The 26,136-nt window shown below is 36.6% G+C and overlaps 2 protein-coding genes across 5 annotated transcripts in view; both read left to right on the top strand.

Annotated features, from left to right (window-relative positions):
* Nucleotides 1–1,668, top strand: part of LOC136848813 (uncharacterized) — a 39,783-nt gene extending 38,115 nt beyond the window's left edge. For both annotated transcript variants that reach the window (XM_067121482.1, XM_067121483.1), the window contains exon 18: nt 176–1,668. In XM_067121482.1, coding sequence (XP_066977583.1) covers nt 176–231 — 56 coding nt within the window. In that variant the 3' untranslated portion in view covers nt 232–1,668. The remainder of the gene's footprint in view (nt 1–175) is intronic.
* Nucleotides 1,669–3,853: 2,185 nt separating this feature from the next.
* On the top strand, nt 3,854–25,965 carry LOC136848814 (voltage-gated hydrogen channel 1-like). 3 transcript variants are annotated; one of them, XM_067121485.1, is made up of 7 exons: nt 3,854–5,356; nt 8,060–8,253; nt 9,742–9,936; nt 11,136–11,271; nt 16,592–16,793; nt 19,336–19,393; nt 23,969–25,965. In XM_067121485.1, exons 2-6 carry the CDS (start codon nt 8,080–8,082, stop codon nt 19,370–19,372), a joined length of 744 nt encoding a protein of 247 aa, XP_066977586.1. In that variant the 5' UTR covers nt 3,854–5,356; nt 8,060–8,079; the 3' UTR covers nt 19,373–19,393; nt 23,969–25,965. The 3 variants fall into 3 exon arrangements, with proteins under 3 accessions (XP_066977586.1, XP_066977587.1, XP_066977585.1); XM_067121486.1 differs by having other exon boundaries at nt 19,336–19,390; XM_067121484.1 differs by lacking the exon at nt 23,969–25,965 and having other exon boundaries at nt 19,336–23,842.
* The last annotated feature ends 171 nt before the right edge of the window (nt 25,966–26,136 follow it).

Genomic DNA, 26,136 nt, shown 5'->3' on the forward strand with positions numbered 1-26,136 from the left:
TACTTTGCCAAATTCATTTTACTATTAATTACAGTATTCTTACTCTTGCACCTACAATTTTTCGTATTGTTTTTGAATTAATGCATCTGATTTTTTTAATGTAGCACATCAAGTACAGTATTGCATTTCAAGTATTGTCTGTACTGGATTTGAAAGATTTTTTTTATATTTTCAGATGAGAGTGATTCATGTTTGCTGTCTATATCATTGGATGATTTTGAAGACTTTTGAGATATACTGGCAATTACATCTGTGTACATTGTTAATAAGGTAGAATATTAGGTGAATGACGAGCAAGTCAAGGGTTGTGGCTCTTGCACAGAATTCTGAATTTTATTGCGTAGTGAAATATGTTGCATATATTGCACTTTTGTACATACTAAATTTTTCGATATGGTAAAGTTGACTTTTCTTTGGATGAGTGTTCAGTAGTATTTACATATGGAACTGCTTTACTGACTGAAAGAATTACATTTGCATTTCAAGTTTAATATCTCCTAAATGTGTTATCAGGGTAGATTTTTTTGTTAGATTTTAGCCTGAGCATCTGTGTTATAACTAAATACAGAGTATATGAATGTTAATTTTGAAGGAATTTAATAAATTATCTTTGCAAGAAACCACTCCCTATTCGCTTATGATAGTAACCGAATAGGAGCAATTAATCAGAAATATAGATGTGGGGTTGGCAGGACAGTGACCAGTAGGAAAGCCTGAAGATCATGAAGGTCAAAGAGGAAGACCCGAACTAAAAGAGAATTAGGGCAGAAAGTGAGCAAGACGGGAGAGAACTCATTTCCTGTTGAACCCTGTCACAGGTGAATTTGACCTAATAGCTCATATGATAATGATGAACATTTGCACCAGCCAACTCTTTTCATGAAGTAGCACACCTTGACTCTAAGAATAATAGGTCTGGCATCAAGTTATATATTAATCTCTTTCAGTGGGAAAACTAAATATGGTGTTTGCTGATCTTTTATAACCTAAAGTGCAGAGCAGTGTTTTGTAAATATGATCACTTACGTCACTTGTGTTTTCTATCATAGACAGTTCATGTAAAATGGTAGACTTTGTATTCTCCTTAGGTTTAGGGTAACATTTCAGGTAAACTGAGTATGAAAGACATTAATATAAAAAGACAGACTTAAGTTTTATAATGATATAAAGTTTTCATCAGGTGTAATTTACAATTCGTGTTGTAAAGTTCTCAGTTTCTGCAGAAAATATTTATCGTTGCAGTTATATGCAAGTGGAACCAGGAAAAATGTAACCTTTGAAAGTTCTTAGAATATCATGTTATATCATCTGAAGTTTATGTTCTGTAGCTGTGTATAATGTAGATTGGTCATATGATGCTCATGGTATTGTGATCAGGAATATTTATTTTGCTCAGAACAGTAGAGCTTTAAAGAGATCAAACACGTTAGGAAGGGAAATTTGTATTTACTGGGATATGGCTTTAATATTTATAACAGGAGTAAAGGTTATCATATACAGCACAGCAGTTTTAAGTCGAGAAGCTCATTGTGCAATCCTTTCAGTTTTTGTGTCTTTCAGTTAGAAAAGATATTTTAAGATTCCAGTGCCTTCCTCTTCCTAGACAAATTGTTGTACAGTACATGAATGAAATTAATATAGTGCAAGGCCTTAGTATAGATCTTCAGACATAGATATCTGCCATGTTGGGCTGTTACTGTGTTGTCTATTATCCTGAGGAAAAGATGCCATTAGTATTGGTATTTTTCAATGAAAGTCATTGTAATTTCTTATAGTAAACAAAATATTCATCATATTCTCCCATTTTTGAGGATGTGGTGAGAAATCCCCCATAACTAGTTGGCACAATATATACACGCTTTGGAGTGGCATCTAAACTTTATCATTAATAAAGATGAGTCCTTTGGGCTAGCCTTGTGAGAGCTAAAGAAATTAGCTCAGTGGTATGGTTGAACTTCTTCAGGCAATACAATTTGAAGACATATAGCAAATGTATCCACTCAGAAGCGTGCGATCATATAAACACAAAGCTTCTTTGTGGTTAACTTTTTTTTTGTTTTTTGTTTTTTCTTCTTTCTTCTCCTTTGTTGCTGAGAATAATATGGGCGAACTCATTCCAATTATTGCTGTTGCTGTTGCGGAGACTAGAGTAATGTTTAACAAAAACTGTGGCTGGGTCAGTGTTGGGTGGTACTGTAATCAGGTGTTCTTGCATAATTTTCTTATCAGCGGTGGTTCATCCAGAGTTATAAAGGGCCAAAGTTGGGGTTTTTGTGTACTCCAGTCGCTGGGCTTTACTAACTGCCAACTACCATGGCAGTTGAGACATAGAAACAATGAAAATAATTTCATAATTTTAGGTTTATTTTTCCAATTTCTATAATTTTTAACAGCCAGTACCTTATGTTCGCAGAATGTATTGCAGAAAGGTAGTTACACCAGTGGAAATAAAATATCTCTGATACAATACCTTGCCATTGGGGTTTTATGTCACACTAATGCCAGATAAAAAACCAACTTATTTAATAAAATGTACAGTCTACTCCAGGGTGGATATCTTTCTAATGTTTACTGCCTCCATATTAATGTATTCATAGTTGTTACCTTTTAGTATGATGCGCTTTACACGTACATTAGTCTTTTGTATATGTTTTCTTTTTAATAAAATATTGTTAACATAGGGAGTTTCTATTGCAGGTAAATTTAAGATTTGCTTGGATGTAGTAGGAAATGTCTGTTGCTTTTGAAATAAAAATTTATTTTGGACTATATTTTCTTTTTGTTTGTGCTCGGCTTCACTGCCGACATGGGTTCTCAGTTTATATACCACAAAAGAGTGAACAGAAGAAGAAGAAAAATTAAGGTTACAGGAAAGGTTTTGAGAAGTAATAGTATAAGTACCATGGCAGTCTAAGGATGTATTGGTGGAAGGAGACCTAAATTGGTAAGTGGGAACAGGTGGTTTTTTGGGGGATTGGGTGGGAATCACATCTTTGGATAGGGAGATATTCAAGGAGTACAAGTATGAAAATTCTGTCACTACCATCAATTAAAGGTGATAAAACAGTGTTTAAGAGGCTGATAGAGAAATTTATAACATACCGGAGTGGAAAAACTTAAACACATTGATTTTATTGGGTTGGTAAGTGTAAACATCAATGAAAGGTTGCAGTATTAAACTTAGTTGAAGCAGAAAAGGATGCACAACATTATGTGAAGTGCTGTGAGTTGAGTAGACAGTGAGGGAAAGAATTAAGATGAGAAGACACAAAGAAGTAAAAACATGGAAAGTGAACAAATGACTGAGGAAATCAGAATAAAAGTGGAAGCTATGAACTGCTGAATAAAGTCAGCAGAAATATGTGGTGTGAAAAAAGGGGCAAGATTTACAAAAACATGTAAACGTTTCAGTGAAAGAAACCTTGGCTTAGGACCAGGTAACAGTTAAGGCTTTCTCAGAGCTCACTGCGTGAAGACAATGGCATGTATATCAAAAGAATTTTATATTATTTTGATTTCCATCAAGGATCAGCTCTGAGTATTATTTTGTTTGTCATACAAATGGAGAAAGTTGCTAAGAATTGCAAAAGCTTCCGAAATGTACTATATTGGACTTCAAAGTTGAAGCTGAAGTTCAAACTCCTATCTATCCCTTGTCGTTAGGGTTTGGGACGGCGGGATGGGCAACTAGAGAGCAACTACTTAGGTCTTAAAATCGAAACTTGGACTTATGTGGATACGCTAAACATGATGGGCCCTTTCTCACCTCCCTTGTTCTCTCCCTTGATTGTCAAAACTGACCTTTTGTTAATGAAATGTGAGCAGCCGTGATTATGTTTTTGATTATTCTTACAACGCGAGGTAGGGTGAGACTGAACAAGGTGCTCCTCATCTGTGAAATTCAAATTACTCGTTGTCGTGCGAGGTGAAAGACCTGTTTAGCTTTGCTCCTGGTTCGGAGTCTGATCTTTGTTGACTTACGACCGTAAAGGGGCTGGATTATAGTTGAGTGTAAGCCCTAGAAGGGCCCATAAATGAGGGGTTTTTACATCCTTCAATTGTGGCTCTGTGATAGGCTCATGAAAATACCTAGAAAATGGCAATAACCCCACATCAAATGGCTAATAAATCCTTCCCTGAATCAAACACGAAGTAAGTGGGCTACGTGTAATTTAAAGCCTCAAGAAATAAAAAAGGGAAAAAGTTCAGTACAAAAAGAACAGACCCAAGCTTGACAGTTTTTATGAGCGAAAACTTTAATGAAAGTTCTCTGTAATTAGATCTGCTCGGTTATAAATATTAATTTAATAGTATCAACATAATGAATGAAGGATGTAACGAGTTGGATCGTTGGGAAAGTTGTATTATAAACGAAAGACGAAAATTAATGTATAATGGTTTGATGAAACTAGGCTAAAAAGCTCGATATGAAAGTTTTGAATATAACTGCTACAGAGATAAAAGGAGCCACATGCTGTTAGAAACTAGCTAGGAGCATTAACAGATGAACGTTTTGGTATTAACATATCTGATTTAGGTATTGTATCAAGACATTACCACTTAAGAAATATAGCTATCAAAAGCAAATAGTTAAAACACGTGATACAAGTTTATATTATGAGCTTGCAATCACGAGAATAGTCTCATGTAAGTACCTCCATAACGGCGCATAAAATTAGTCATGGAAGAGGTTACAAAGCTTCATTGACAAAACAAAGCCTCGTTTGCTACCTTTAAAAGCAAGAATAAACATCGTAATAAAAAATTGAGCGTTTTGACGTAAAGAGTAATAAATGCGAAACCTGGGGGCAATGTACCAAATTTATGCATAGCCCACGGACGCGTATCGAAGAATGTAAATTGATATAAAGCCATGATGCAACAAACATTACTGGACAAAGTACTTTTGAAAGTAAACGCACATCCCTTCGAGAACAACCATTACCTAAAAAGGAAAGCATTTCGCAGTAAATGCAAGTTACAAACAAAACTGGACTGGCTTTTACAATCATAACGAACCTTCACTGAATTTTAAGTGAGAAAAACTGACGTCGAATGGTATGTTAAATAAGAGTATATTATGACACCATGCAATATTATTCACGAAATTCACGCTAGTTAACAAAACTTGCTTGTGTCAACGTTAGGTAAATGGAAAAAGACACCATAAACACCAGTTCAAAGGGTTGTAATCACGCCGTAACGAACGAACCGAAAAACGTTGCGTCTGCGTATCTGAGCGTGAACAACAAATCGCCGAGGAAACGTTCCTGCGCGCGCGATCGCAGCGACTGAACGTACCCTTTGAGAAGCGACCAACCACCACAAACAATCGATGAGACAAGTAAAGTTCCAGGTAAATATTTGGTTCCTGTCGTCGTTGTTGCCGTCGTTGGATGGTTTTTCGGGGGTATTTGGACCGTTTGTTACATAGCCTCTAAGTTGTCGTCTAAATAATCATTCTTGTAATGTTTCCTTGATATGAAATGTCGATTTGAAGTGTTGTGCGCAGTTTGCCCATTTTCGGCACAGGCTGCTTCGGCGAAATGAGACGAGCGTTGTCAATTGGGATATTGCCATTGAAGTTTAAAGATTATATATAATATGTTCTTATGTTCCGGCTGTTACGTATCTTTACACATTACAAGTATAATCCTTGTCTGTTAGGTAGTAAGATTACCCTGGTCCAAGTTAACTTCATGTGGATAGCTAACGTAACGTGAAAACTTTCTTCACCCAAAAGTAGCAAGCGTGGCCCAGCAGGTTAATGAATCGTAATTTACAAATGGCAAATGTTACATTTAAATCAATAATCGATTCGAATGTAAAATCTAGACCTTTATATTTGTTATGTAAGAAAACTTATGACAGACGGGGATTCATCCTGACCCTCTGTAACAAAACGTAACCTTAGATGTCACTTGACAGGAGATTGACCCCTCACCCTGACGTCGGGTGCTACAGCCAAAATCATTAAGTGAAATGTAATGATGCATTTTAACCTGATTTGCTCTCATTTAATTGCTCTCATCAGAGTTCTGGATCCCCCTTGATTGGGGTGTTCCCCCCCCCTTCCCCAATTTGCCCTAGGGCGTCGTCGTAAATCAAAATGTGAAATAAAGACAAACATCCTAGAGTCAGTGTTCCACCAACATGCCTCATGGCAGCTCTCATAATCTTTTTCCCCAAACTTTGTGCCAAGTAGCAAATATAATTGTTCGTACTTGTGCACATTGACAAATATAATTGTTCGTACTTGTGCACATTGACAAATATAATTATTCGTACTTGTGCACACTGAAGCTGCAGATATTTTGACAGTGATGACCCCCAAGGAAGAACTTAGATGACTTAATTTTCGTCACCTGTGTAGGTTAATTTGTAATGCTAGGTTGTGGGAATATATCAGTTATTGGATACCTTGCCTAAAGTTTGGTAAAGAGATGCTAAATCATGCAAAATAATGTGCTCATGTAAACCATCTTCACCTAACCTTCCCTAACTGAGTATATGGTAATAACTGGTTCACTAACCTAGGGCTTGGATGACAAGCCTCAAATTCTAGGCCAACAAAGACTCAAAGAGGATTTCACAGATCCAGTCATTTTCCTCCTCCCTTTGCACATGTGGCAAAATTTCTCTAATCAACATGAGTTATGTATGAATCAAGGCCCTGTGTTCACACTAGCCAATTGGTACTCGGAGACTTCAAGTATTTCAAGATAAGGGAGACCTGTTCAGGTTCCTGTGTTCAGTTTATTATTAACTTCTCAGTTGTATAGGTATTGACAGCAGGTGTCTGGTGCTGCCAGACCACCTTTGCATCCTACCTCAGTAACATCTCCCACAAGTCCTTTGGCATGTGGTGGCTGCTCAATGTGCAGCTGCCCAAGCACCACTGGTCAGAATCATCTTTTACAAGGTTTTTGGTTGGCTTACTGCCACAATGAAAGGAGAATGGCTGATTTTTTTCTCTCTCACTTTCTTCTATGTAGGCTAACAGCCTACGGCTGTCTGTGCAGTGTCAGCTGCAGATGAGTTACACAATAGAGCATCCTATATATGGCTTCAACCAATAGATGCGAGTCCCTTCCAAGGTAGAGGATTATTATTTCTTGGTGTAAGTGTATCCCGCTGACCTGTTGCTCTCATCTCTTATGACTGAGATTCAGGTTTTTCTGAAGTTTCCTAGAGGGCAATTCTTCCAGAACCATACTCTGTTATCCTCTCTTAGATTTCTCAGACTTTACGGGAGCTTGCAGAGTCTTCTAACCTGTTTGCTTAAGTGACCAGGAACTGGTATCTCTGGTGGCAGTGACATTACCTCCCACCTAAGAAATGAATCCATATAAAAGGTTAGGGTTTGTATTCTTGTAGGAACAAAATTCAATTTTTAAAGATGAATTGTATTTTTCTAGGTATACAAACCTGACATTCATAATCCGTTTTTAACCGTCCCAACATTTGTCTCTGTTGCCAAAGGAAAATGCAAGGATTGGTATTCAGGTGCGTGGGTCGTACCTCCAACTATCACCCTCTCGCCATTAGTAAACAACTGATTTTCCAGACATCAACGACTGAGGGGGGATATGTTTTATCGGATATTTCTTGGTTTATTGGTTATGTTTTATTGGATATATTTATGGAGATTTTTCCAGGGCATGTACCATAAGAAACACATCCCAACTTAACTTGTGAGAAGTCTTTTATGATACTAACATTGGAGATGCTCATTTATAACAGATTTGTATAGTACGAGTATGGTAACAAAAAATGATAAGTGATGGTATGGATTACAGTGAATGGTAAATGTCTTTTATAGTGGCTTAATTTCTGATTACTTTCCCTGTAGATGTATCTTTAATAAAGATATGTAAGAAATTTTGTTACTACTAATTTAAATTAAAGAAGATGCTGCAGAGGTTATATAAAAATTTTATAGGGCATTTCTGTTTATTCTATGATTTATGTATAAGGTAAGGGTCTAAGCTTGTCTTTTTATTCGTCTGCATAATTTTCGTTTTAAAGATAAGATAAATAAAACCTCTTTTGATTCCAGATTTTATGTAAATTGAAAGGATGCCAAGAGATGAAAGTGAGAGTGAAATTGAAAAGGGGCCAGAAGACTATGGAGATTATAGACCACAAGACTCCCTTAGCCTTGACTCTCTTTCATCTGATGGAGCAGCGCTCAGGTCCCACACATCTGTAAGGCAAGAACTACAGCAGTTTCTTCGCTCAACACGATGCCAGGTAAAGTTACGAGGGTAGATGCCACCTGTTTAAAACAGTGAAAATAGAATATACCATTAGGGTTTATTTGATAAGCTATCAGCAGAGTATTTTTGTTCCAAATCTATTCAAAGGTATCTGTGGTGTAGTCTGGTTTAATAGCTGAAGCATAGTGACAATACACTTGGAGGGCTGAGTTAGAGTAGAGACCTACCTGTTCATCTAATTGTATCTTTTTCCTCTCTTCTTGTCATGTCAGCAGACCTCCACTGCAGCTGTCATAATGAATCTTGATTTTGTTTGTTCACTGAATGTTGATCCTGATGCAGGGGTCATGATTGTTAGTGCTTTATCTGTAAGGATCTAGACTAAAGCCGTTGAAACTGCTTCTTGCCATTGTTGTTTCAGGTTAACTTTAGGAATTACTTTAGTTAACGATGTTGGATTCCAGTTCATCCAGTGTTCGCTTCTGTTCTGAGGGTTGTAGAACTAGGCTAACCAAGCTTCCGTACGATTCTCATACAAAATGCACTAAATGTAGGGGGCAAAAATGTAGTAAAGATAATACTTCCGTAGAGTGTCAGGATTTGGAGGATAAGAAATGGAAAACCTTGAAAGCTCATCTAGAAAAATTAGAAAGAGATAGGAAGAGGAAAGCAGCCAATAGGGCTGAGAATAGGGCCAATGCAAATTCTATTCCTCTGGATAATGTAGGGGATGATAGAACTACTACTCCTCCAATTCCTCCTGCTTCTCCTATCCTAAGTCCTCCTACTTTACCATCTACAGGTAGTCCCCGGTTAACGGCGGGCTTGGTTAATGGCGATCTGGTTTTACGGTGCTTGCCTAGCGATGAAAATCGGCAATTTCAGGCGCCGAAAATCGCTGATTTCCGCTTATTGGTGCCGATAATTGGGTATTGGCGCTGATACATACCTAACGTAGGTGCCGATAACTGAAAATTGGCGCTTTTCGGTGGCAATAAGCCCCGAAAATCGCCGAAAAAGCGCTGGAAAATCGCTGATTTTTGGTTAGCAGCGATTTTCGGTTATCATCACACCCTCAGAATGGAACCCCTGCCAATAACCGGGGACTGCCTGTACTCCTGTTCCAGGTTCCAGGAGAATGTTAAAGACCTGGAACATTACCATTCACCTAAGGAACCACTAGCTATAAATACAGCAAAAGGTTTGCACTTTCAATGGACTCCCACGTTATGTAAAAAAAATATATCACAAGCAAAGTAAGAGACTTGTTCATCCTATTGACCCACTGAAAATTTTAAATGTTATATTTTTGTGAACTTTAATTTATTCTTGTAGTGTCCTGTATCCAAAAAAAATTTATACATACAGTATAGTATTTAGTTCAGGCTTCACAATGTCATATCTTTCCACAATACTGTACAAAATATACAATGCAGTTCTTCTGACAATTACATGCATGTTTTGCTTGTATCTTTTTCAATTTTTGAAATACTTAGGTACAGTAAATTTTCTTTTATTGCAGGTTTTGATTGTTTCATTGGTGGTACTCGACACAATTTTGGTTATCACTGAGTTACTCTTCGATTTGGAGATGGATGGTGAGGTCTCATCTGTGCCATTTGTTTTACACACCTTGTCACTAAGTCTTCTCGCACTGTTTGTTGTGGAGATTTTCCTCAGGATTTATGCTTATCATTTTGATTTCTTCACTCGAAAGGTATGTACTGTACAAGTATCTATTTTGTTCTTATACCATAGCAGATGAAAGGTAACCATTAGCTAGTAAAATGAGTATAAAGTAATTGAATCTTTTAGTACTATAATTATAAAAAACACTGAGCAGTGTTTTTAAATCATTGCTTTCTTGTACACTTTTTAAAAACTTTTAAAGAAACACCAATCAGTAATCCTTCAGTTATCTGGATCACCATTATCCGGAACTCGACATTATCTGACACACTAGGGACACCAGGGACCAACCCCCCAAAAATATTTGTTATATATGAATTTCACCAAATTTGAAAAAACCGCTCTCCGATGATTGTCAATGCTGCACGGCCTCAGAAAAGTGTTAGCAACGCTGCTTACATTCAAATGGAAGGAGAAAGGATTTTGGGAGAGGAGGGCCAGTAAGACTGTGAAGAGGAACTCACTCAGAGTACGGGTTGTTTTGGTAGGAGGTTGGAGTTGGTGAGCAGTTTCCCTGGCTGGGAGGGATGGGGATGTAGCGTTCGATAAGTGAAAAGGACTTAACAGACATCTGACATGATAGAGCTTGTATTTTTGTTATGCTTATGATATTTTTTATTTATATTATGCTATCCTCATTTATATTTTTACTGCATTTTCCCATTTTTTAGTTTTACAATGTAAAAGATATTTGCAATTGTGTGCATAGGTATGAGAGAGAGAGAGAGAGAGAGAGAGAGAGAGAGAGAGAGAGAGAGAGAGAGAGAGAGAGAGAGAGAGAGAGAGAGAGAGAGAAGACTTCTGAACCCTCTTCCTACCTTTCTGATGGTCTAGGAACCAACAGGAGTCCGAGGAGAGTGAAGAGAAAGATAATTTGCTTGAGAAGGAAGAAAAGGGGGAAGGAGAAGCATGAAAGTGTTTCTCTCTCTCTCTCTCTCTCTCTCTCTCTCTCTCTCTCTCTCTCTCTCTCTCCAGTTGATTTCTTATATACATTAGAAACAAATGTTAAGCTACTCTACATAACAAATGCCTAATGGAACATAATTAAAATAAAAATTTCATTGTTACAATACATAAGTAAATATAATAATAATAATAATAATAATAATAATAATAATAATAATACTGTAATAGCTGTTGATGTTTGGACTGATATTTTTAAAAATTTTACATACATGATCAGAATGCCTTGGTATTTGTATTTTAATCTTTTTCCTAATTTTGTAGGGTGACTTATTTGATACCATTGTGGTGATCATAGCCTTATGTTTGGATGCTGTCTACCTCCACTCTCATGATGCACATTCTGGAGTTGGCCTTATCATTGTCCTTAGGCTCTGGAGAGTTGTGTGCATACAAAATGGTAAGTCGTCGTTTTTACTTAACTTTGAAATACATCGGAATTCATGTCATTTTGTCTAGTGGATAGTAACACCTCCCTTGGAACAGACTATGCTTATCTTTGAATTGGAAGATTCACTTTAATTAAAAACAACTGAATATTTTAATAAATTACTTTACATTAGCCTGTTGCACATTCAGTAATGCAGTTCAAAGACACACCCCAAAGAAGATGAAAAATAGCTCATCCACCTGACTAGATATACCTATGAGTTCCAAAGCACCACTGATGGCAGGATGAGTCACTACTAGTATTTTGGGAAAGAGGTGTAGGGAAGTGGCTAGGTGCAAGAAAAGAAGTACACAGTGGCGTTTAGTTCCTGTAAAGTAATGGGTTTGCCTAAGGAAAATCAATTTTGTTAAGAAAAAGAATTATTTTATCACAAACAGGTTACTTTACAATAGTATGAATAGCTAACTGGATGGGAAGGCTTCATGCTATTCAATAATATATACTGAGTCGGTGCCTTTGGGGAAAGCTTATGAACTTTGAAATGAAATTGAGTGGCGGACCAAAATTTCTGAAGACTTAACCATGGTCATGAAATAAACTGGAACCTTGTTAGGAAGGTGGTGGGTTCACTGTCTGGGCTGGTTAATTGATGTCACACTTGCCCAGTCACCAAATCATAGAAGCCAGTACCCAAAATAGTACAGTATAAGCATTGTGAGAATGAAGATTAATCTTTTACACTTCCTGCCAGTGACTTTTAAAACCTGACTTGCAGCATCAACAGAGCCAGTGGAATACTTGTTTAGACTGTGCCGTATGCTGTCCTTATGAGAGAGAAAGATGGAAAGGCTGATACTGCAAGGTTGCCCCAGAGAACCACGAATGTGTTGTGTACCAGTGCTGGAGGTTATGGAGTGAGTAGAACAGTTTCTTTGGTGGCCCGTTGTTCAGTTGGGTAACCAATAGAACTACAAGAGAGCTCCCACAACTTCCTAAGCTTCCTGTACATCTCAGGGTGAAGAGACTGCCTGATGGGAAGGACTTGATCCTGCCTGCTAATTATATTAGCTGCTAGATTGTGCTTAAACCTCCCACATTATGATGTCCTTAGGTAGATGGACATTGCTGGAGACTTTGTCCCACTTTCATTTCAGGGTTGTTGGACATTACCCTATAACTTTATCAGACAGATTACTGAGAAAGCCCAAAGAGTAAGAACACTTACTGCAGCCTAGTTATCTCAGCTTGTGTCGTTATAGCGTCATTTCTCATAGTAATCTTCTTAACCAAGGCATCTAGAAATAGGTCCTTTTCCATGTTGATAGATCTCAGACTAAAATCCACTGAGGAGAGCATATTTGAGACTTCTCAATAACTTTTGTACTAAGACATTGTTGGTTAATGAATGTAAAATCATACTTGTACAGTAATGAGGAAGCCAGCAGTCTTTTTTTTTTTTTTTGGTTTGGCATAGGTAGTCAGATTCTCAGAGCAACTTTCAGTAACATATCTCTGGCCCTAATACTAACATCTTTCAGTTAGCCACAAGCATCACTCTTAGGAACCTCTAGCTGGCATTTACTGCATTCTGAGTCAGGAAAATAGCAGCTCTCAGGAAAGTGGATGCACTTCTCTGGACAGTACTTTTATTAAGGGGATCGACTGTGGCAGGGGTTGAGCATCCAGCTCATTTGTTAAATTGGATATGGAAAATATCCGAGGGTCACTGGATTGCTCACACCTGAGTATAGCGTACCCCTCCATGTGATCCTTCTCATCTTGCATGATTGAGCTAATGGCTACTGCTGTAGGGAGTTCACAGCCCATGTATGGTTCCTCCAGTTCCAAGCCTGATCTTGGTCATGCAGCAGATACCACATAGGAAGGCTCAGGTTGTCTTTACAAATTCGTAACATCACAGATCTAACCTAATGCTACCCTAAATAAAGTTTTTGCCATACTGGGATGCAAGATAATCCTCATTGCCATTAGTTACAGCTCAAATTCCCTCAAGAACAATGTTGAACTTTATTTTATTTTGTAGTGGAGACCACACCATCAACTATAGACTTGAGAGATGTACAAATAGGTGACTTTATGCCATGAGAAATCATGACAGCAGAATTTGTTGCAGAGAAGGGATGTCTTTTCAGCTGAAGGAGGAGTAATCAGAAGAGGTCACAATTTAAGGGCTCAGACCGAAGTTTGTAGGTAACAGCAGTTGTTATCTTCATATGAGACGGCTGCTTATAGTAATTGGAAAATATCTGGTTATTGAGTAATTAGGATGAGAACAGGCATCCTAGAAGCAGAGTTGTGAACACTCATGTGAGCAGCATACAGTATATAGTACAAAACAGTCGAATGCGTGTTTGTCAAAGAGTAGTACAAACACACATAGGAAGAGGTGACAGCTCTAGTGGACAGAGGAGGAATGAGTGAGTGGTGCATATGACTTGAGGCAGAGAAACTGTGGGATTTGAATGCTGCTTACATATTACCAGGTACAGATGAACCATGTGCAAGTGGGTACTGTACAGGTAGAAGATGAGTTGTGGCCATTTGTTGCTAGTGAGCCATGAGAGCAAAATAGGCAGACGAGAAGGCATGCTATCTGGTAGACTTGGTGAAAGAACAGTCATGGGAGCACAAGTCCCTAATGCCAATACAATGTCCCCCCTTTTTATGCGTTTCACACTTCCATGTTTCATTTTGTTGCAGATTTTTGTGGAACGCATCATTCACTTGCCCGCGGGGGCCGATTTCACTAATTTGCAGATTTTTTGGAGGGCCGTATCTAAAATTATCACTAGTTTTTTTTTTTTTTACAGTAATTGATATTTTCATTAGAGGGTTTATACAGTACAGTACTGATATATGAGAGAGAGAGAGAGAGAATTTTATATGCCGTCACAGAAAAATTGCTACAGTAGTACTGAAGCCTGGATGTTTTGAGTTGCCTGCTTATGAAATTTTGGATTTTTAAATATTTTATGGTGATTAGATTAATAAAGTACAGGCACTCCCTGGTTAACAGCGGGGATTCTGTTCCCAGCTGAGCACCGCTAAGTGAAAATCGCCGATAACCGGCACTGAAAAACCGCATACCGATGCCGAAAATTTCTTATTGGCACTGAAAATCCGGTTAACAATCTCGCTAGCTAAGCGCCGTAACACTGAAACGCCATTAACCAATGCCACCAGTAAGTGGGGACTGCCTGTGTACGTAAATGGATTCTGTATGTGAAATAACGTGTTATAGATATTTTGCTGTGTTTTCTCAGTAAAGTATGTACAGTATATTTATACTGAGAGAGAGAGAGAGAGAGAGAGAATTTTTTAATAAATTTATGCAAAACGACGTAAACCAAGAACTTATTGTAGTAAATAATTTTTTTTATTGTAAATGTATTTGTGCGTGATCACGAAAATACTAGTACAGTAAATATCATTTCAAAATTATCTTACAACACAGGAAAATATCAATACTATAAGTAAAATGTACGGCCAGTGCATTGCAGTATGCACAGAGCGATGCGCACAGCTACGTAGGCCAAAGAAAATGTGCGTGTCTGCATGATAGAGGATAATTTAAGAGTAACAATTTTAGGCTGGTGCTTAATTTTGCAGCATGACTTTGAAATGATATTAGGGTGGTTCTGGGGTGATAGTTTGAGGTATATTTTTCTTTGAACTGTCAAGTTTGGCAATGAACTGTTAAAATAGGCAGTTATAAGCATTTTAGGGGTGTATGTAGCTTACTTAAGAGTAACAGTAGTAGGAGAGTACTGTAATGTAAGGTTACTTTGTGTGTTTGGGGATGATGGTTTGGGATGTATTTTTGTTTGAAATGATATTAAATTGTTTTAGTGTGATAATTTAAGGTATATTTTTGTTTGAACTATCAAATTAAGCAGCGGAATGTTAAAATAGGCAGTTATAAGCATTTTCATTTAAGGGTACAAGGTACTTAGCAGTTATAAGCCAGTTATAAGCATTTTTAGAGGGGATTTTTGCCTTTCCGCAGATTTTGCATTGCCACAATAGGTTCTGGAACCTATTCCTGCGTAAAAATGGGGGAGGCACTGTACTAGCAGGTCCACTGCACAAAGCTGTACAAAAAGGATTCATGAATTCTTGAAGGGAGTAGAGGTCCATTCTGGGCATGTTATGGGCTTGTCAGTGAACTAAGCTTACTAGGTTTGGAATCTCATCTTTGATCACAAGGATGACTCTCCTCAGAAAAAGTTCTACTGACAAACCACCAACATGAAACGTGAGGACTTGTGAACAACTTGAAAAATGCCAGTGTCTCCTTGTGGACTATGAGAGCTTTGAGTATGGCTGCCTTTGAAGGCATGACTCAACAAAGTTGCAATATGTACTTCTACTTTGCAACAGAAATCTAAGGCATTGCTGATGGATGACTGAAGGGGCACCACCAGGCAGCCCTAGTTACTTAAAGAGGGGCTTCACATGAGCATGTAAGAAGAGTTACTGGTACCATCATACATACCAGCACATGGTGGCATGCAACTTCCGAGGGGCACAGTGTAACCTCAGTACTTATAGAGCTAACTGACAAGCCTTTTTAGAGGAGTAGATCTCATAGGATGAGGAGGAAGCTTACAGTCCTCAGAGCCCAGTGAAGGAGCTAGAGCCTTTGTTTAGAATAGCCAAAATCATATAGGCTGCACTCCATCTACTTTTAACAAAGGTAATTCTTAAACTTTCCCATCCTTAATTATTGAGAAGTGGACATGGAAGAATCAGCATGTGGAATTGGAGACCTGTCCAGGGCTTTGAGCAAAACAGGAAACTCAGATGCTTAGGACATACCTCCTTCATTAAATATGAAAGGTTTGTTTTGTCTCTTACTGCTATGTAGATTTGCATGTTGCATGAACTAGGCTAAGTTGAGAGTAATAGGTTTGTATGAAAATTTTATTGTTTCAATAAATTATATTTTTCCATTTGATGAAGTTCTTCACACATCAGTGTTGAGGTGCATAGATCATTTCTGTGTGTTGATGGTAATGAAAGTATGAAATAAAATAAACCCAAATTGTTATAAAAAGGCAAAGTCCCTAGAAAAATTGTTAAAATTTTTCTGTGTCAAATAAAGAACTCTTTATCTTTTTGTTCTAAGAAATAGTACCAAGTAAGTTTTTTGGATTATTGAAAATGACCTTACCCTATTTCTGATGTTAAAGTAAGTTGAAATTAGCCCTTGCCCAATGTTTATGAGAGCATACAGAGGTACATACAAAGTATTGTAACAGTCAAGGCTATTTTTACAGCTACTGTACCTTGATGCTTGATTTTACAGCAATGGTGTTACAAGTGAGAAAAACTGGAGAAAAGCACTTACTTCATGAACATAAATGTAGGGTACATGCAGAACAAGCAATGGAACGGTATCGTACGTATAGCTACGCACAGGATGTGTACATCAAACATTTGGAGGAAATTCTAATGAGAAATGGAATTCCCTTCCAGGAGGAATGCAAAAGTCGTCCTGATTTTAACAGGTAATTATGCTGCAATTAATACTGCAAAAGATGTCCTGAGGAATCTCATTTTATGAGTCAGTGTAATATGTTTGCTTGCAGTGTAACCTTGGAAATATTAATTTTGTTTGCCTATAGGTACAATTTTGATAATAATGGCGTTCTTTGAATAATGATTAGGTCGTAAAACTCACCATTTTGAACTGTGCTACAGAATCTCATATCAACAGATTCTTAAGATTTAACTTGTCCACTAATGGAAAATCTCCATAACAGTGATATTATCCAAGGATTAACCTAAGGTAGGCTTTGATTGGTACCAGATTTCATGTATAAGCAGTTCAGAGAAAATTTCCAATACTAATGAGTGATTTTTTTTAAAATAGAGAAGGTTTGTGCTTACGGAAGAGGTATAGTAGTTTTCTTCTTATAGTAATTTTCTACATTGGTAACATGATTAAATCTAGTTTTTATTATACAAGTATAGATGTCTGATGGGTTCTTAACATTCTCTTCTATCTTGTACATGTTATGCTCAAGTTCCCATATGGTCCACAACCTTTTCTGTGTGACTCTCTGGTCTTTCCTAGTGTTTTGTCATCCTTCCACTTCCATGTCTATGAGTTCACAAACCAGTTGCTCTTCTCCCATTTTCATTAGATGCTGAATCCCTCTCAATCTGTTTTCAAGCCTCTAAATACCAGATCTCACAGTTACTTCCTCATAGATGATACAGTCTTCCCAGTACACTCCAACCAGGAAGTCATCATTTTATAGTCACACCTTTTCAGAAACTCTTCTGTAAAGTGTCCTGTCTCTGTTTCATATAGTTTATAGTGTACAGCATTCCCATGGAAAGTAATTACTGCAATAGCCTATCCTGACAGTATTTTGTAGTTTTTATTCAGTTTAAAATATTAATATACTTGTCATTCAATTTCAGACAGAAATCTGCAAAGGAATTGCTTTGAAAATATGCACAGTACAGTACTGCAAAGTTTAGCCTAACAAATACAAAGCTGATTGCAGGTTTACCTACTTAATTAGAGAAGCCTCATGTAAAAATTTTGTGATTTGTAGTGACTCCAGAAGCGTTATAGAAGCCATTCAAAGCTATAATAAAAAAAATAATATTGTACAACAGATTAAGTCTTCACTCCATAAATTGTATAATGCTGTAACAGAAAAAATATTGAAATATGTTGGGTCCCTGCCCATGTAGGGATTAAAGGAAATGAAGAGGCTGTTAAAGCAGCTAAAGAAGCAGTCCACATGACAAGAGCAAATGTAGACATCCCTGTTAGTGACTAAGATGTATAAAAACAATCATTGTAAGTACAGTAAATGGCAAAATATATGGAATGACAAACCTGAAAATAATAAGTTAAAACAGAAGAAATCCAGTGTTGGAAAATGGAGTTCATCATATCAGAGAGAGAGAGACACACACACACAAGTAATTCTGATGCGTCTGAATAGGCCATACTCGTTTGACACATGGACACGTAATGAACAGTCCGTATGGCCCTCCTCCCAAATGCCCAGATTGCAAAGTGTTGATAACTGTCAAACATGTATTGTGTGACTGTCCAAAATATAACCTTCAGCAATTATCAAATTTTGGAAATAGATCAATGAAGGAAATTTTATCAATGAAGGAAATTTTATCAGAATAACACAGGTAAAAATGGCACAAGTGAAAAAATAGGAAAAATGGCACAAGGGCAAAAATATATTGATTCATCTACAAAGTTTTGCCGTGTTTAATACTAGCCCCTCAGGGATCAAGTGTCCCCAAGTGCATCTGATCCCCGAGGGGCTAGTAGTAAATACAGCAAAACAGTGATTCATCTACAATGTTGCGCCGTGTTTAGTACTAGCCCCTCGGGGATCAAATGTGTTTTGACATGTTTAGTACTAGCCCCTCGGGGATCAGATACACTTGGGGACATTTGATCCCTGAGAGGCAAGTGCTAAAGACAGTGAAACATTGTAGATGAATCAATATATTTTTTTCCCCTTGTGCCACTTTTTCCTATTTTTTCACTTGTACCATTTTTCCTTGTGTTATGTTCACTGTGCCATTTTTGCCTGTGCTAGTTTTACCTGTGTCATTATTACTGTTCACCAGGGCTCCCCATTACTATTTTCCAAGAGTAACCCGGAGATGAAAGGGTAAAAAGAGAAAGTTGGAGTCCTGAGACCCTCGAATTCACTGTGAGGTGTCTTCCACAGCAGGGGCAAGGATACTGATAGCCAAACCTTTGGTCTTGACTTCTCTTTGTTTCTTACCTTTTTTTCTTGAAATTTTTTAGACCCTGTTAATATTTTTTAAAATTACATCTGCAGATTTAGATTCTGTCCAGTTATCTATGATTCTGGATTTATAGATTTGAGATTATGTTTTGTTTTACATGTTAAATACTATTGGACCGATGGTTTTTGGCAGTTTGGCTGTGTGTGTATGCATTTAGATGTACATTTTTGAAAACAATCCTCTATGCTGTTCCTACAATTTTTTTTCTTAGGTCTGGTTGCAATATTTAACAAACTTTCTTTTCAGAATTTGTGTAGAAGCTGAAGTGAACACCAAGGAATGAGAACGGCATTCATTTCAGGTGGTATGTTGTACTTTTACATGAGAAGAATGTGTAGCAAGTATGAGTTGTCTGAGTGGTATGATGTTGATGTCAGACTAAACGTTCTGTGTCAAATTTAACAACTGTGATTGTCTTTTGGTTGTTATATTGCATTTACTTTTAAGTGATACTGCCTTAAGATATATAATTCAATTAATTTATAGACACATGCTTAGTTACTGCAAGTTCATGAGGGTAACTATAATGCAGGACATGCAAGTGGTGTAAAGTTAATATCTTGTATAAATATGGTAACTTTGTGTCTTTAAAATGTTTTCAAGGGCATCTAACCCACTGGTTGTTATACTGTGAGCAGCATTTACTGTGCATACCTCATGGCTTATTAATCAGAGGTGATTTGGATGTTGGTCCTTCGGTGTCTTGAGTTTTACATTGTGTTGAAAGCCTTCTGTCATGACCATTGGAGGATATGTTGGTTCCCCCTTCTTTTTTTTTACTGACAACCTGTCTGGTGGGGTCATCACACTTCGTAGTTCTTTTTAGTTGTGTGTGCTGATATTTGTAAATTAGTGTACAAAGTATAAACTTTTAATATCAAGTCCCATCTACATCATACTGTCTGTGGGTTTTACTTTGTACCGAATTTGGCACAAGAAGCAACCATGTTACCCTTTTAGAGTTTAACAGTATTGTACATAAAAAGTTAATTTGGTGGGATTTTATTCATACATATGAATAATATTATTTTGATCAACTTTACTGTAAAAACTTACTGTATTTAATGGCATAAAAGATGTATTTTTTAATGGCTCAAAAAATAGTCCCCAGGTTATATTTAAATTAGCTTTTGTCCATAATATTTTATTATGACTTAGATTTCTTTCCTATGCTTATAAATTCTGTTCAGTATTATTGTAAGGAATTTTTTATTTAAATACTGGAATATAAGTTCCTTCCATGTATTCACAAACTTTACACAAAGTTTCTTTTTTATATTCACCAACCATTTATTGCAGACCTTCGTGTTGTTGCCCTATGAAAGATATAGGCCTAGCCTGTTTATCTAGACTAACCCCATAGTCTTCTGTTCCATTTCAGAGTCCATAGAATCTGAAAGGGTTAATTGATCGTTATTTTTACTGTCTAAAAACATTTGGACATGACAAGATATGTAGCATATATGAAATTCACAAGACCGGAAAGGGCTAAAATATCCTCCTTTTGCCATGAGGTGGAAAAATTATTAAATGGGAAAACCTCATAAATAACATAGATAATTGTGTTACTTGCAAGGATATCAAACAAAATATGAATGCCATTATTATAAAGCTCAGTTTAAGTTTACAAATTTTTATTATTAGGTGTTTAAGGAAAGACATACACATCACCTCTGTTACTGTTGCAGGAAGCTATGTTCAAATGTATATCTAAGGTGTACTTTATTGCATGCATTTGTTTATAAGAAATAACAATTTAAGGCGTAAAGAAAGTTAGTCTTGGAAAGTAGAAGATTCCAAGAAGTAAGTAAAAATGTTAGTGTGTTTTATTTTTAAATGTTACAAATCTTATTCAGGTAGTTGGATTCAGCCGAATTTATATACAGTATCAGTTAAGACATTTCTTTAAAACAAAAAAAGTTTGGTGCTTTTATGCATTTCAAAACCTTCTAGTGTAAATTTATAATTTGACTTAAGAATTATAATTGTTATGAATTTCAGAAATATTTATCTAATAGTGGTTTTCTTGTCATAGTAAAAAATCTTTTTAAATTTAATTTTATATATGGAGCAAATAAATTTATAGCACTGATGTGCTCAAAAATGTTATGTACTGAGGTGTTTTAAAGAAGTCTTTGTAGCTTTACAAAAGATTTGTATCAGTATATCAATGCTATCTTGTGTACCTGTCCTGTAATACTGTACATATGACTCATCATAACATTGCAAGATATTAGCTGTTATGTAGTTTTAGCTTTTACAGAATTAACCTACTTCTCTTTGTGACCTCGTGAAATCCCTCCACCTGTTTATATTCTCATTTAACTGTAAGTTTCAAAGCATTAGTGTCTGTGACACCTTTACTGTTATCTGTTAGTAAGGAGTTTTACCTATGCAACTTTGTCTTCTATAAAATATATCATCACCTTATGTTTTAACCAGACCACTCCCAGTGTTGATGATTACAATCAATTTATCCCACACTGTAATTACTGTTGAATAGTATTACCAATAATGAGCATTTAACTGTCTTAATTCATGGGGCCGAGATAAAAAATTTTAGAGTAAAAAGTCAAACAGTTTATTTAGTTATGAAACAACCTGTCAAAATGTACTCCCAGACTCTTAGCTTGTTGCTGTGGGTGGGGCCCATTAAAGATCACTTACTTAAACCTGCATAGCTTTAAAGTATTTTCAAACAGGGAGGAGGGTAGGATGGCTGATAGGCCTCTTTAAAATAACTGACATAATCAAGAAATATGAAAGTCTTGTATCAAGTTCATCTAGTGTTGGGTCTGATCTAGATGGAACACAAGACTCAGAGGTTGCATTAAGAAACTTATAAAGACAGTTCTAAATCTCGTTATGAGTTAAGAGTTATCTCAGTCTCATGTAAGCCAGTTCTCATAATTCAGCAATGCTTTTATTTTCACAGGAGAGTTGTCTGCAGTAGGAATAAAAATATTCATCTGCAATTAAATTCATAGTGCACACCAATTCAATAAGTGATATTATGGGTTTTGGGATTTTTCTTAAAAATTCTGCAGTACAACAGACCAAGCATTCACATCACAAAGTTACACAGATTGGGTATAAATGCAGAAATATTCAGACTTATTCAACGAAGGAATAGATAATGAAATAGCTGGATCTGTTCCTATGTGTGTGGTAAAGGAAATGATGTTAAGTCAAAGTTGGGCGATCTGTGACCAGATCACATGACCATTCCTGTAAATGAATGGTTGTTTAGTTTGGTCATAGGTGACCCAGTTTTGGTTGCTTTTACATCGTCATTTCCTGTATCACCCACATAGGCAGGGATCCACCTGTTTCAGTATCTGTCACTTCTTTGGTCTGAATATTTCAGCATATATACCTGCTCTGTGTAATTTGTGATGTGACTGACTGGTCTGTTGTACTTTGATAATTTTAACATAACCTCCAAAAAACCATAATAGCACTTACTGAATAGATGAGTTATGAATTTCATTGTCCATGACCATTACTACTGCAGATGATTTCACAGTATTATTACCAAAATCTATCGTCAGGACTTCATGAAAGGAAGATTTTTTAAAATACAGTAAGGTAAAACAGGTTAAACCAAAGTTAAGATTATAACTTTCTTCACAATAAAAGGATGTTATGTGCGGAAGTAATTTTAGCTTGACTTCAAGTTAGACATGGGTTTCATCCATAGGTATTTGATGAACACCCCACATGACTCAGTCCCCTAAATGTAGAAGCTTTTCTGATATGAAAGTAAAAGACCTTTTGAAAGGATGTCCCATTTTCAACCAAAAACAGCTGACCAGTTTGGAAATAAAACCAGTAAAGAAATTTTTTTTAGAATCTTCAGTTTGCTATCCATGTATGCGTGAATAGATGAAAACAAACCCTTTGGGCCATTTCTGTGATAATACTGTAGTTGGAATTTCTAGCCCAGTGGTTTGGTTAACATATTTGATAATGATGATTTTGAAAAAATTACAAAATTTATACATGTTTTATCACCCCTTATAATGGTACTTGTCACATTTGTATTAATAACTAATCTTAAAAGTCACGTAAGTATTTTACTGATCATTTCTACAAGTTGTTTGTATGCATTTCTTGTCTCATACTCTTCATTGCAGGGTTATTTTTTATCATGTTTGGTTATTTGAGTTTACCAAGATTTGTTTTCATAATGGGTTATGAGATGCAAGAATTATAAAAAAAAAAAAGGAAAAGTAGCATAAATGTCAAATACATTTTTTGGACTGACATATATTGAAATTTATGATTGGTATTATTTTTTTTAGGTATTGTTGACTATTCAGATGTTCAAGTACTGTACTGTAATTGGGACTGTAAAATTTTCATATGTCCAGGGTTCCAGTTGGTATCCTTAAAAACTTAGCGATGAATAGTTACTTTTTCTCTCGAATGTGATGAAGGCAAGGGGGTAAGTGGTAAAATTTTGAAAGTTATGTCTAGGCAAGTATGTTTCACATTCACTTTATTCTATGAGCATTTATTAAAGTAGTTTTATTGCCTCTGCCCTTAGAATAGGTTTTCATCCTGGTTTGTTTGCTTACGGGAAAAAAAAAATTATAACCTCTTGTGTATGGTCAGAAGTAAACCAAGAGCTTGTTTACTGAAATTTTATTATAATCAAGATAAATAGCTGTTCCTTTTGTAATTCTTAATGCAGGACTATTATTTTATCCACTATAAATAATTTTGTAAATTGAAGATACATTTACAATTTTACATTGATGCATTATGTTCCCCAGCTGCCAGTGCATTTGAAATAGGTTGGAAATAGGAAGGAAACTTGTATCTGTCCTGTAGGTACATAACTAATACTGTATATCATTTCTTTTCATTCCTACAGAGGAAGGGATCCCTGTGCTTCTTTTCCACTAGGTTGATATTTTTAGCAGAAGTTTGAGTGTCACAGGAGCAATGTATAGATAGCTATTACTTGGGAAAGTGTCATGTTTTGTAATACACAGAAGACATTTTGTAATACTAAAGTTAAGTCACTAAAGATTAGGTACTGGGAAACATCTTGCAATGTGGCTGGTATTGTAATTACAAGGTGAAATTTTTATTATGCATATTACTTTTCAGAATGTTTCTTGTCTTCAGTCAGTAAATAGTTGAAGGGTTACATTGCCAGCTATTTAATCACATTGTTATTCGCCAGTTTTCAGCTGGTACAGTAATGGTAATTATTAGTTAATGACATTGTAGGTTAACTGTTGCCTACTTGGATCTTCCTGGCAGCTATGTATGCTGTTGCCATTTAATGTCATATAGATTACATTTTGGTCAAAGAACTTCAATAAGACATGAGTAATTTCAATAAGACATGAGTAATAACTTGACCAGTATATTAACTGAAACTAAATGTTTTTTTCAATTATCTGTTACAGTGAATTGTTTATGAATTCCTCAGTTTTGCATGTTATCTGTAGGATTCATAATTACAATTTTTAGTCTTGTTTTACATGTATACTGTACCACATATATATAGAGATATTCTGAAAATACTCCTTCAATCAGATATATGACTGCCAGCTTCATACCACTATTTCTGTGTTCTGTGCAGCAATTGACTCATAATTTAGTAATTGGCAATTATTACTGACTAGAAACATTAGAATATTCTGGCTTGAAAAGAAGACTTTGGTCATGTTACATTTTGTATAGGAGACTTTCCAGTGCAACAAATTTGTTCCTAAGGGAATACAAACCATTGCCTTTTATATAGGAGTATCTTTCAGCATGAGCTGGAAACCGGTCAAAACATGGTAACAAGGTAGTTAACTAGGTGGTTAACAAGTTGAGACTTGGTACAGCATCCCCAGTACCACGAGGACAAGTGTTCCATGAAGAAAATCGTCATGGCGAACGTTACCCAAACCGAAGATAAGAAGATGATAAATCTAGTAATATATTACAAGAACTGCCGCACCCGTGATCTCGTGATGAAGAATAACCCCTCTCCGCCAGCAAGAGACCCCCTCAAGCAGAAGAACGTGGTCTACCAATTTGTATGTCCTGTCCGAGGATGCCCCGGCGTTTATATTGGAATGAAACGATGTGTCTGTCAAAGAGGATTTCCTGCAATGCCCAGGAAGGTGCCATCATGAACCACCCATAATATTTCCATCTCCAGCGACAGTATTATACAAAATATAAGTATAATAGGGAGAGCTGCCGACCCTTGACGTCTGCGCCTGTTGTAGGCGCTCCTCATTGCTGAGAGAAAGCCCACAATGAACACGACACAGTAGGGATCGCTCCTATCCACGAATTTTAGAAGAGCAATGCCGAACAACCACCAAATCCAACAAACACCTGAACATGACAACCCTGAGAATGGAGATGCCCTTGAAGAGCAAGGCGCCCTTCGAGACAACCCCCCGACTATGAGAGAGAGGAAATAATTACGCCATTCATCCTCCGCCCAATAGCAGTCAAACTACTGATGATGTCAGTCAGCATGACGTCACGCAACGGCAGGCCGATGGGAACGCTGGAATGAGTAGCATTCCCAGATTGAGAAGGTCAGTCAGGCTTGATCTTTGCTGTGGAAATGTGGCTTGAAGCTCGTTGACTGCAACCAATCAAAATTCGCCGTCCATGACCCCCCGCTGAAGCCCACGTATAAATTCAGAAGGACCTATGCAACCTGCCAGTCCTCTACTAGCTCCCGCTGGAGAATGACAGAAGAGTCTGTCGAAACGTTGCGGCAACAAGAGTATAAGCAACTGTATAAGTTATAATATTCTAACTATAGAATATATAAAAAGCAGAATCCAAATTTTTGACTTTCCCCCATGAAATGACAAATATAGGGGAGCTGTTAGCACGCATCTCCAAGGAAGAGAAGTCCGCAATAAGGAAAATAGAAAAAGTCTTCTATAAAACGTATTTAAAAGAGGGTCTGCTGCCAAATAATAATATAATATAATAATAATAATATAATATATTAATAATAATATATATTATTATTATTATTATTATTATTATGGGTATAAGCCCTCTTTCAAA

The sequence above is a fragment of the Macrobrachium rosenbergii genome, chromosome 19 (genome assembly GCF_040412425.1).
Source record: "Macrobrachium rosenbergii isolate ZJJX-2024 chromosome 19, ASM4041242v1, whole genome shotgun sequence".
In the NCBI taxonomy this organism is placed as follows: Eukaryota; Metazoa; Arthropoda; class Malacostraca; order Decapoda; family Palaemonidae; genus Macrobrachium; species Macrobrachium rosenbergii.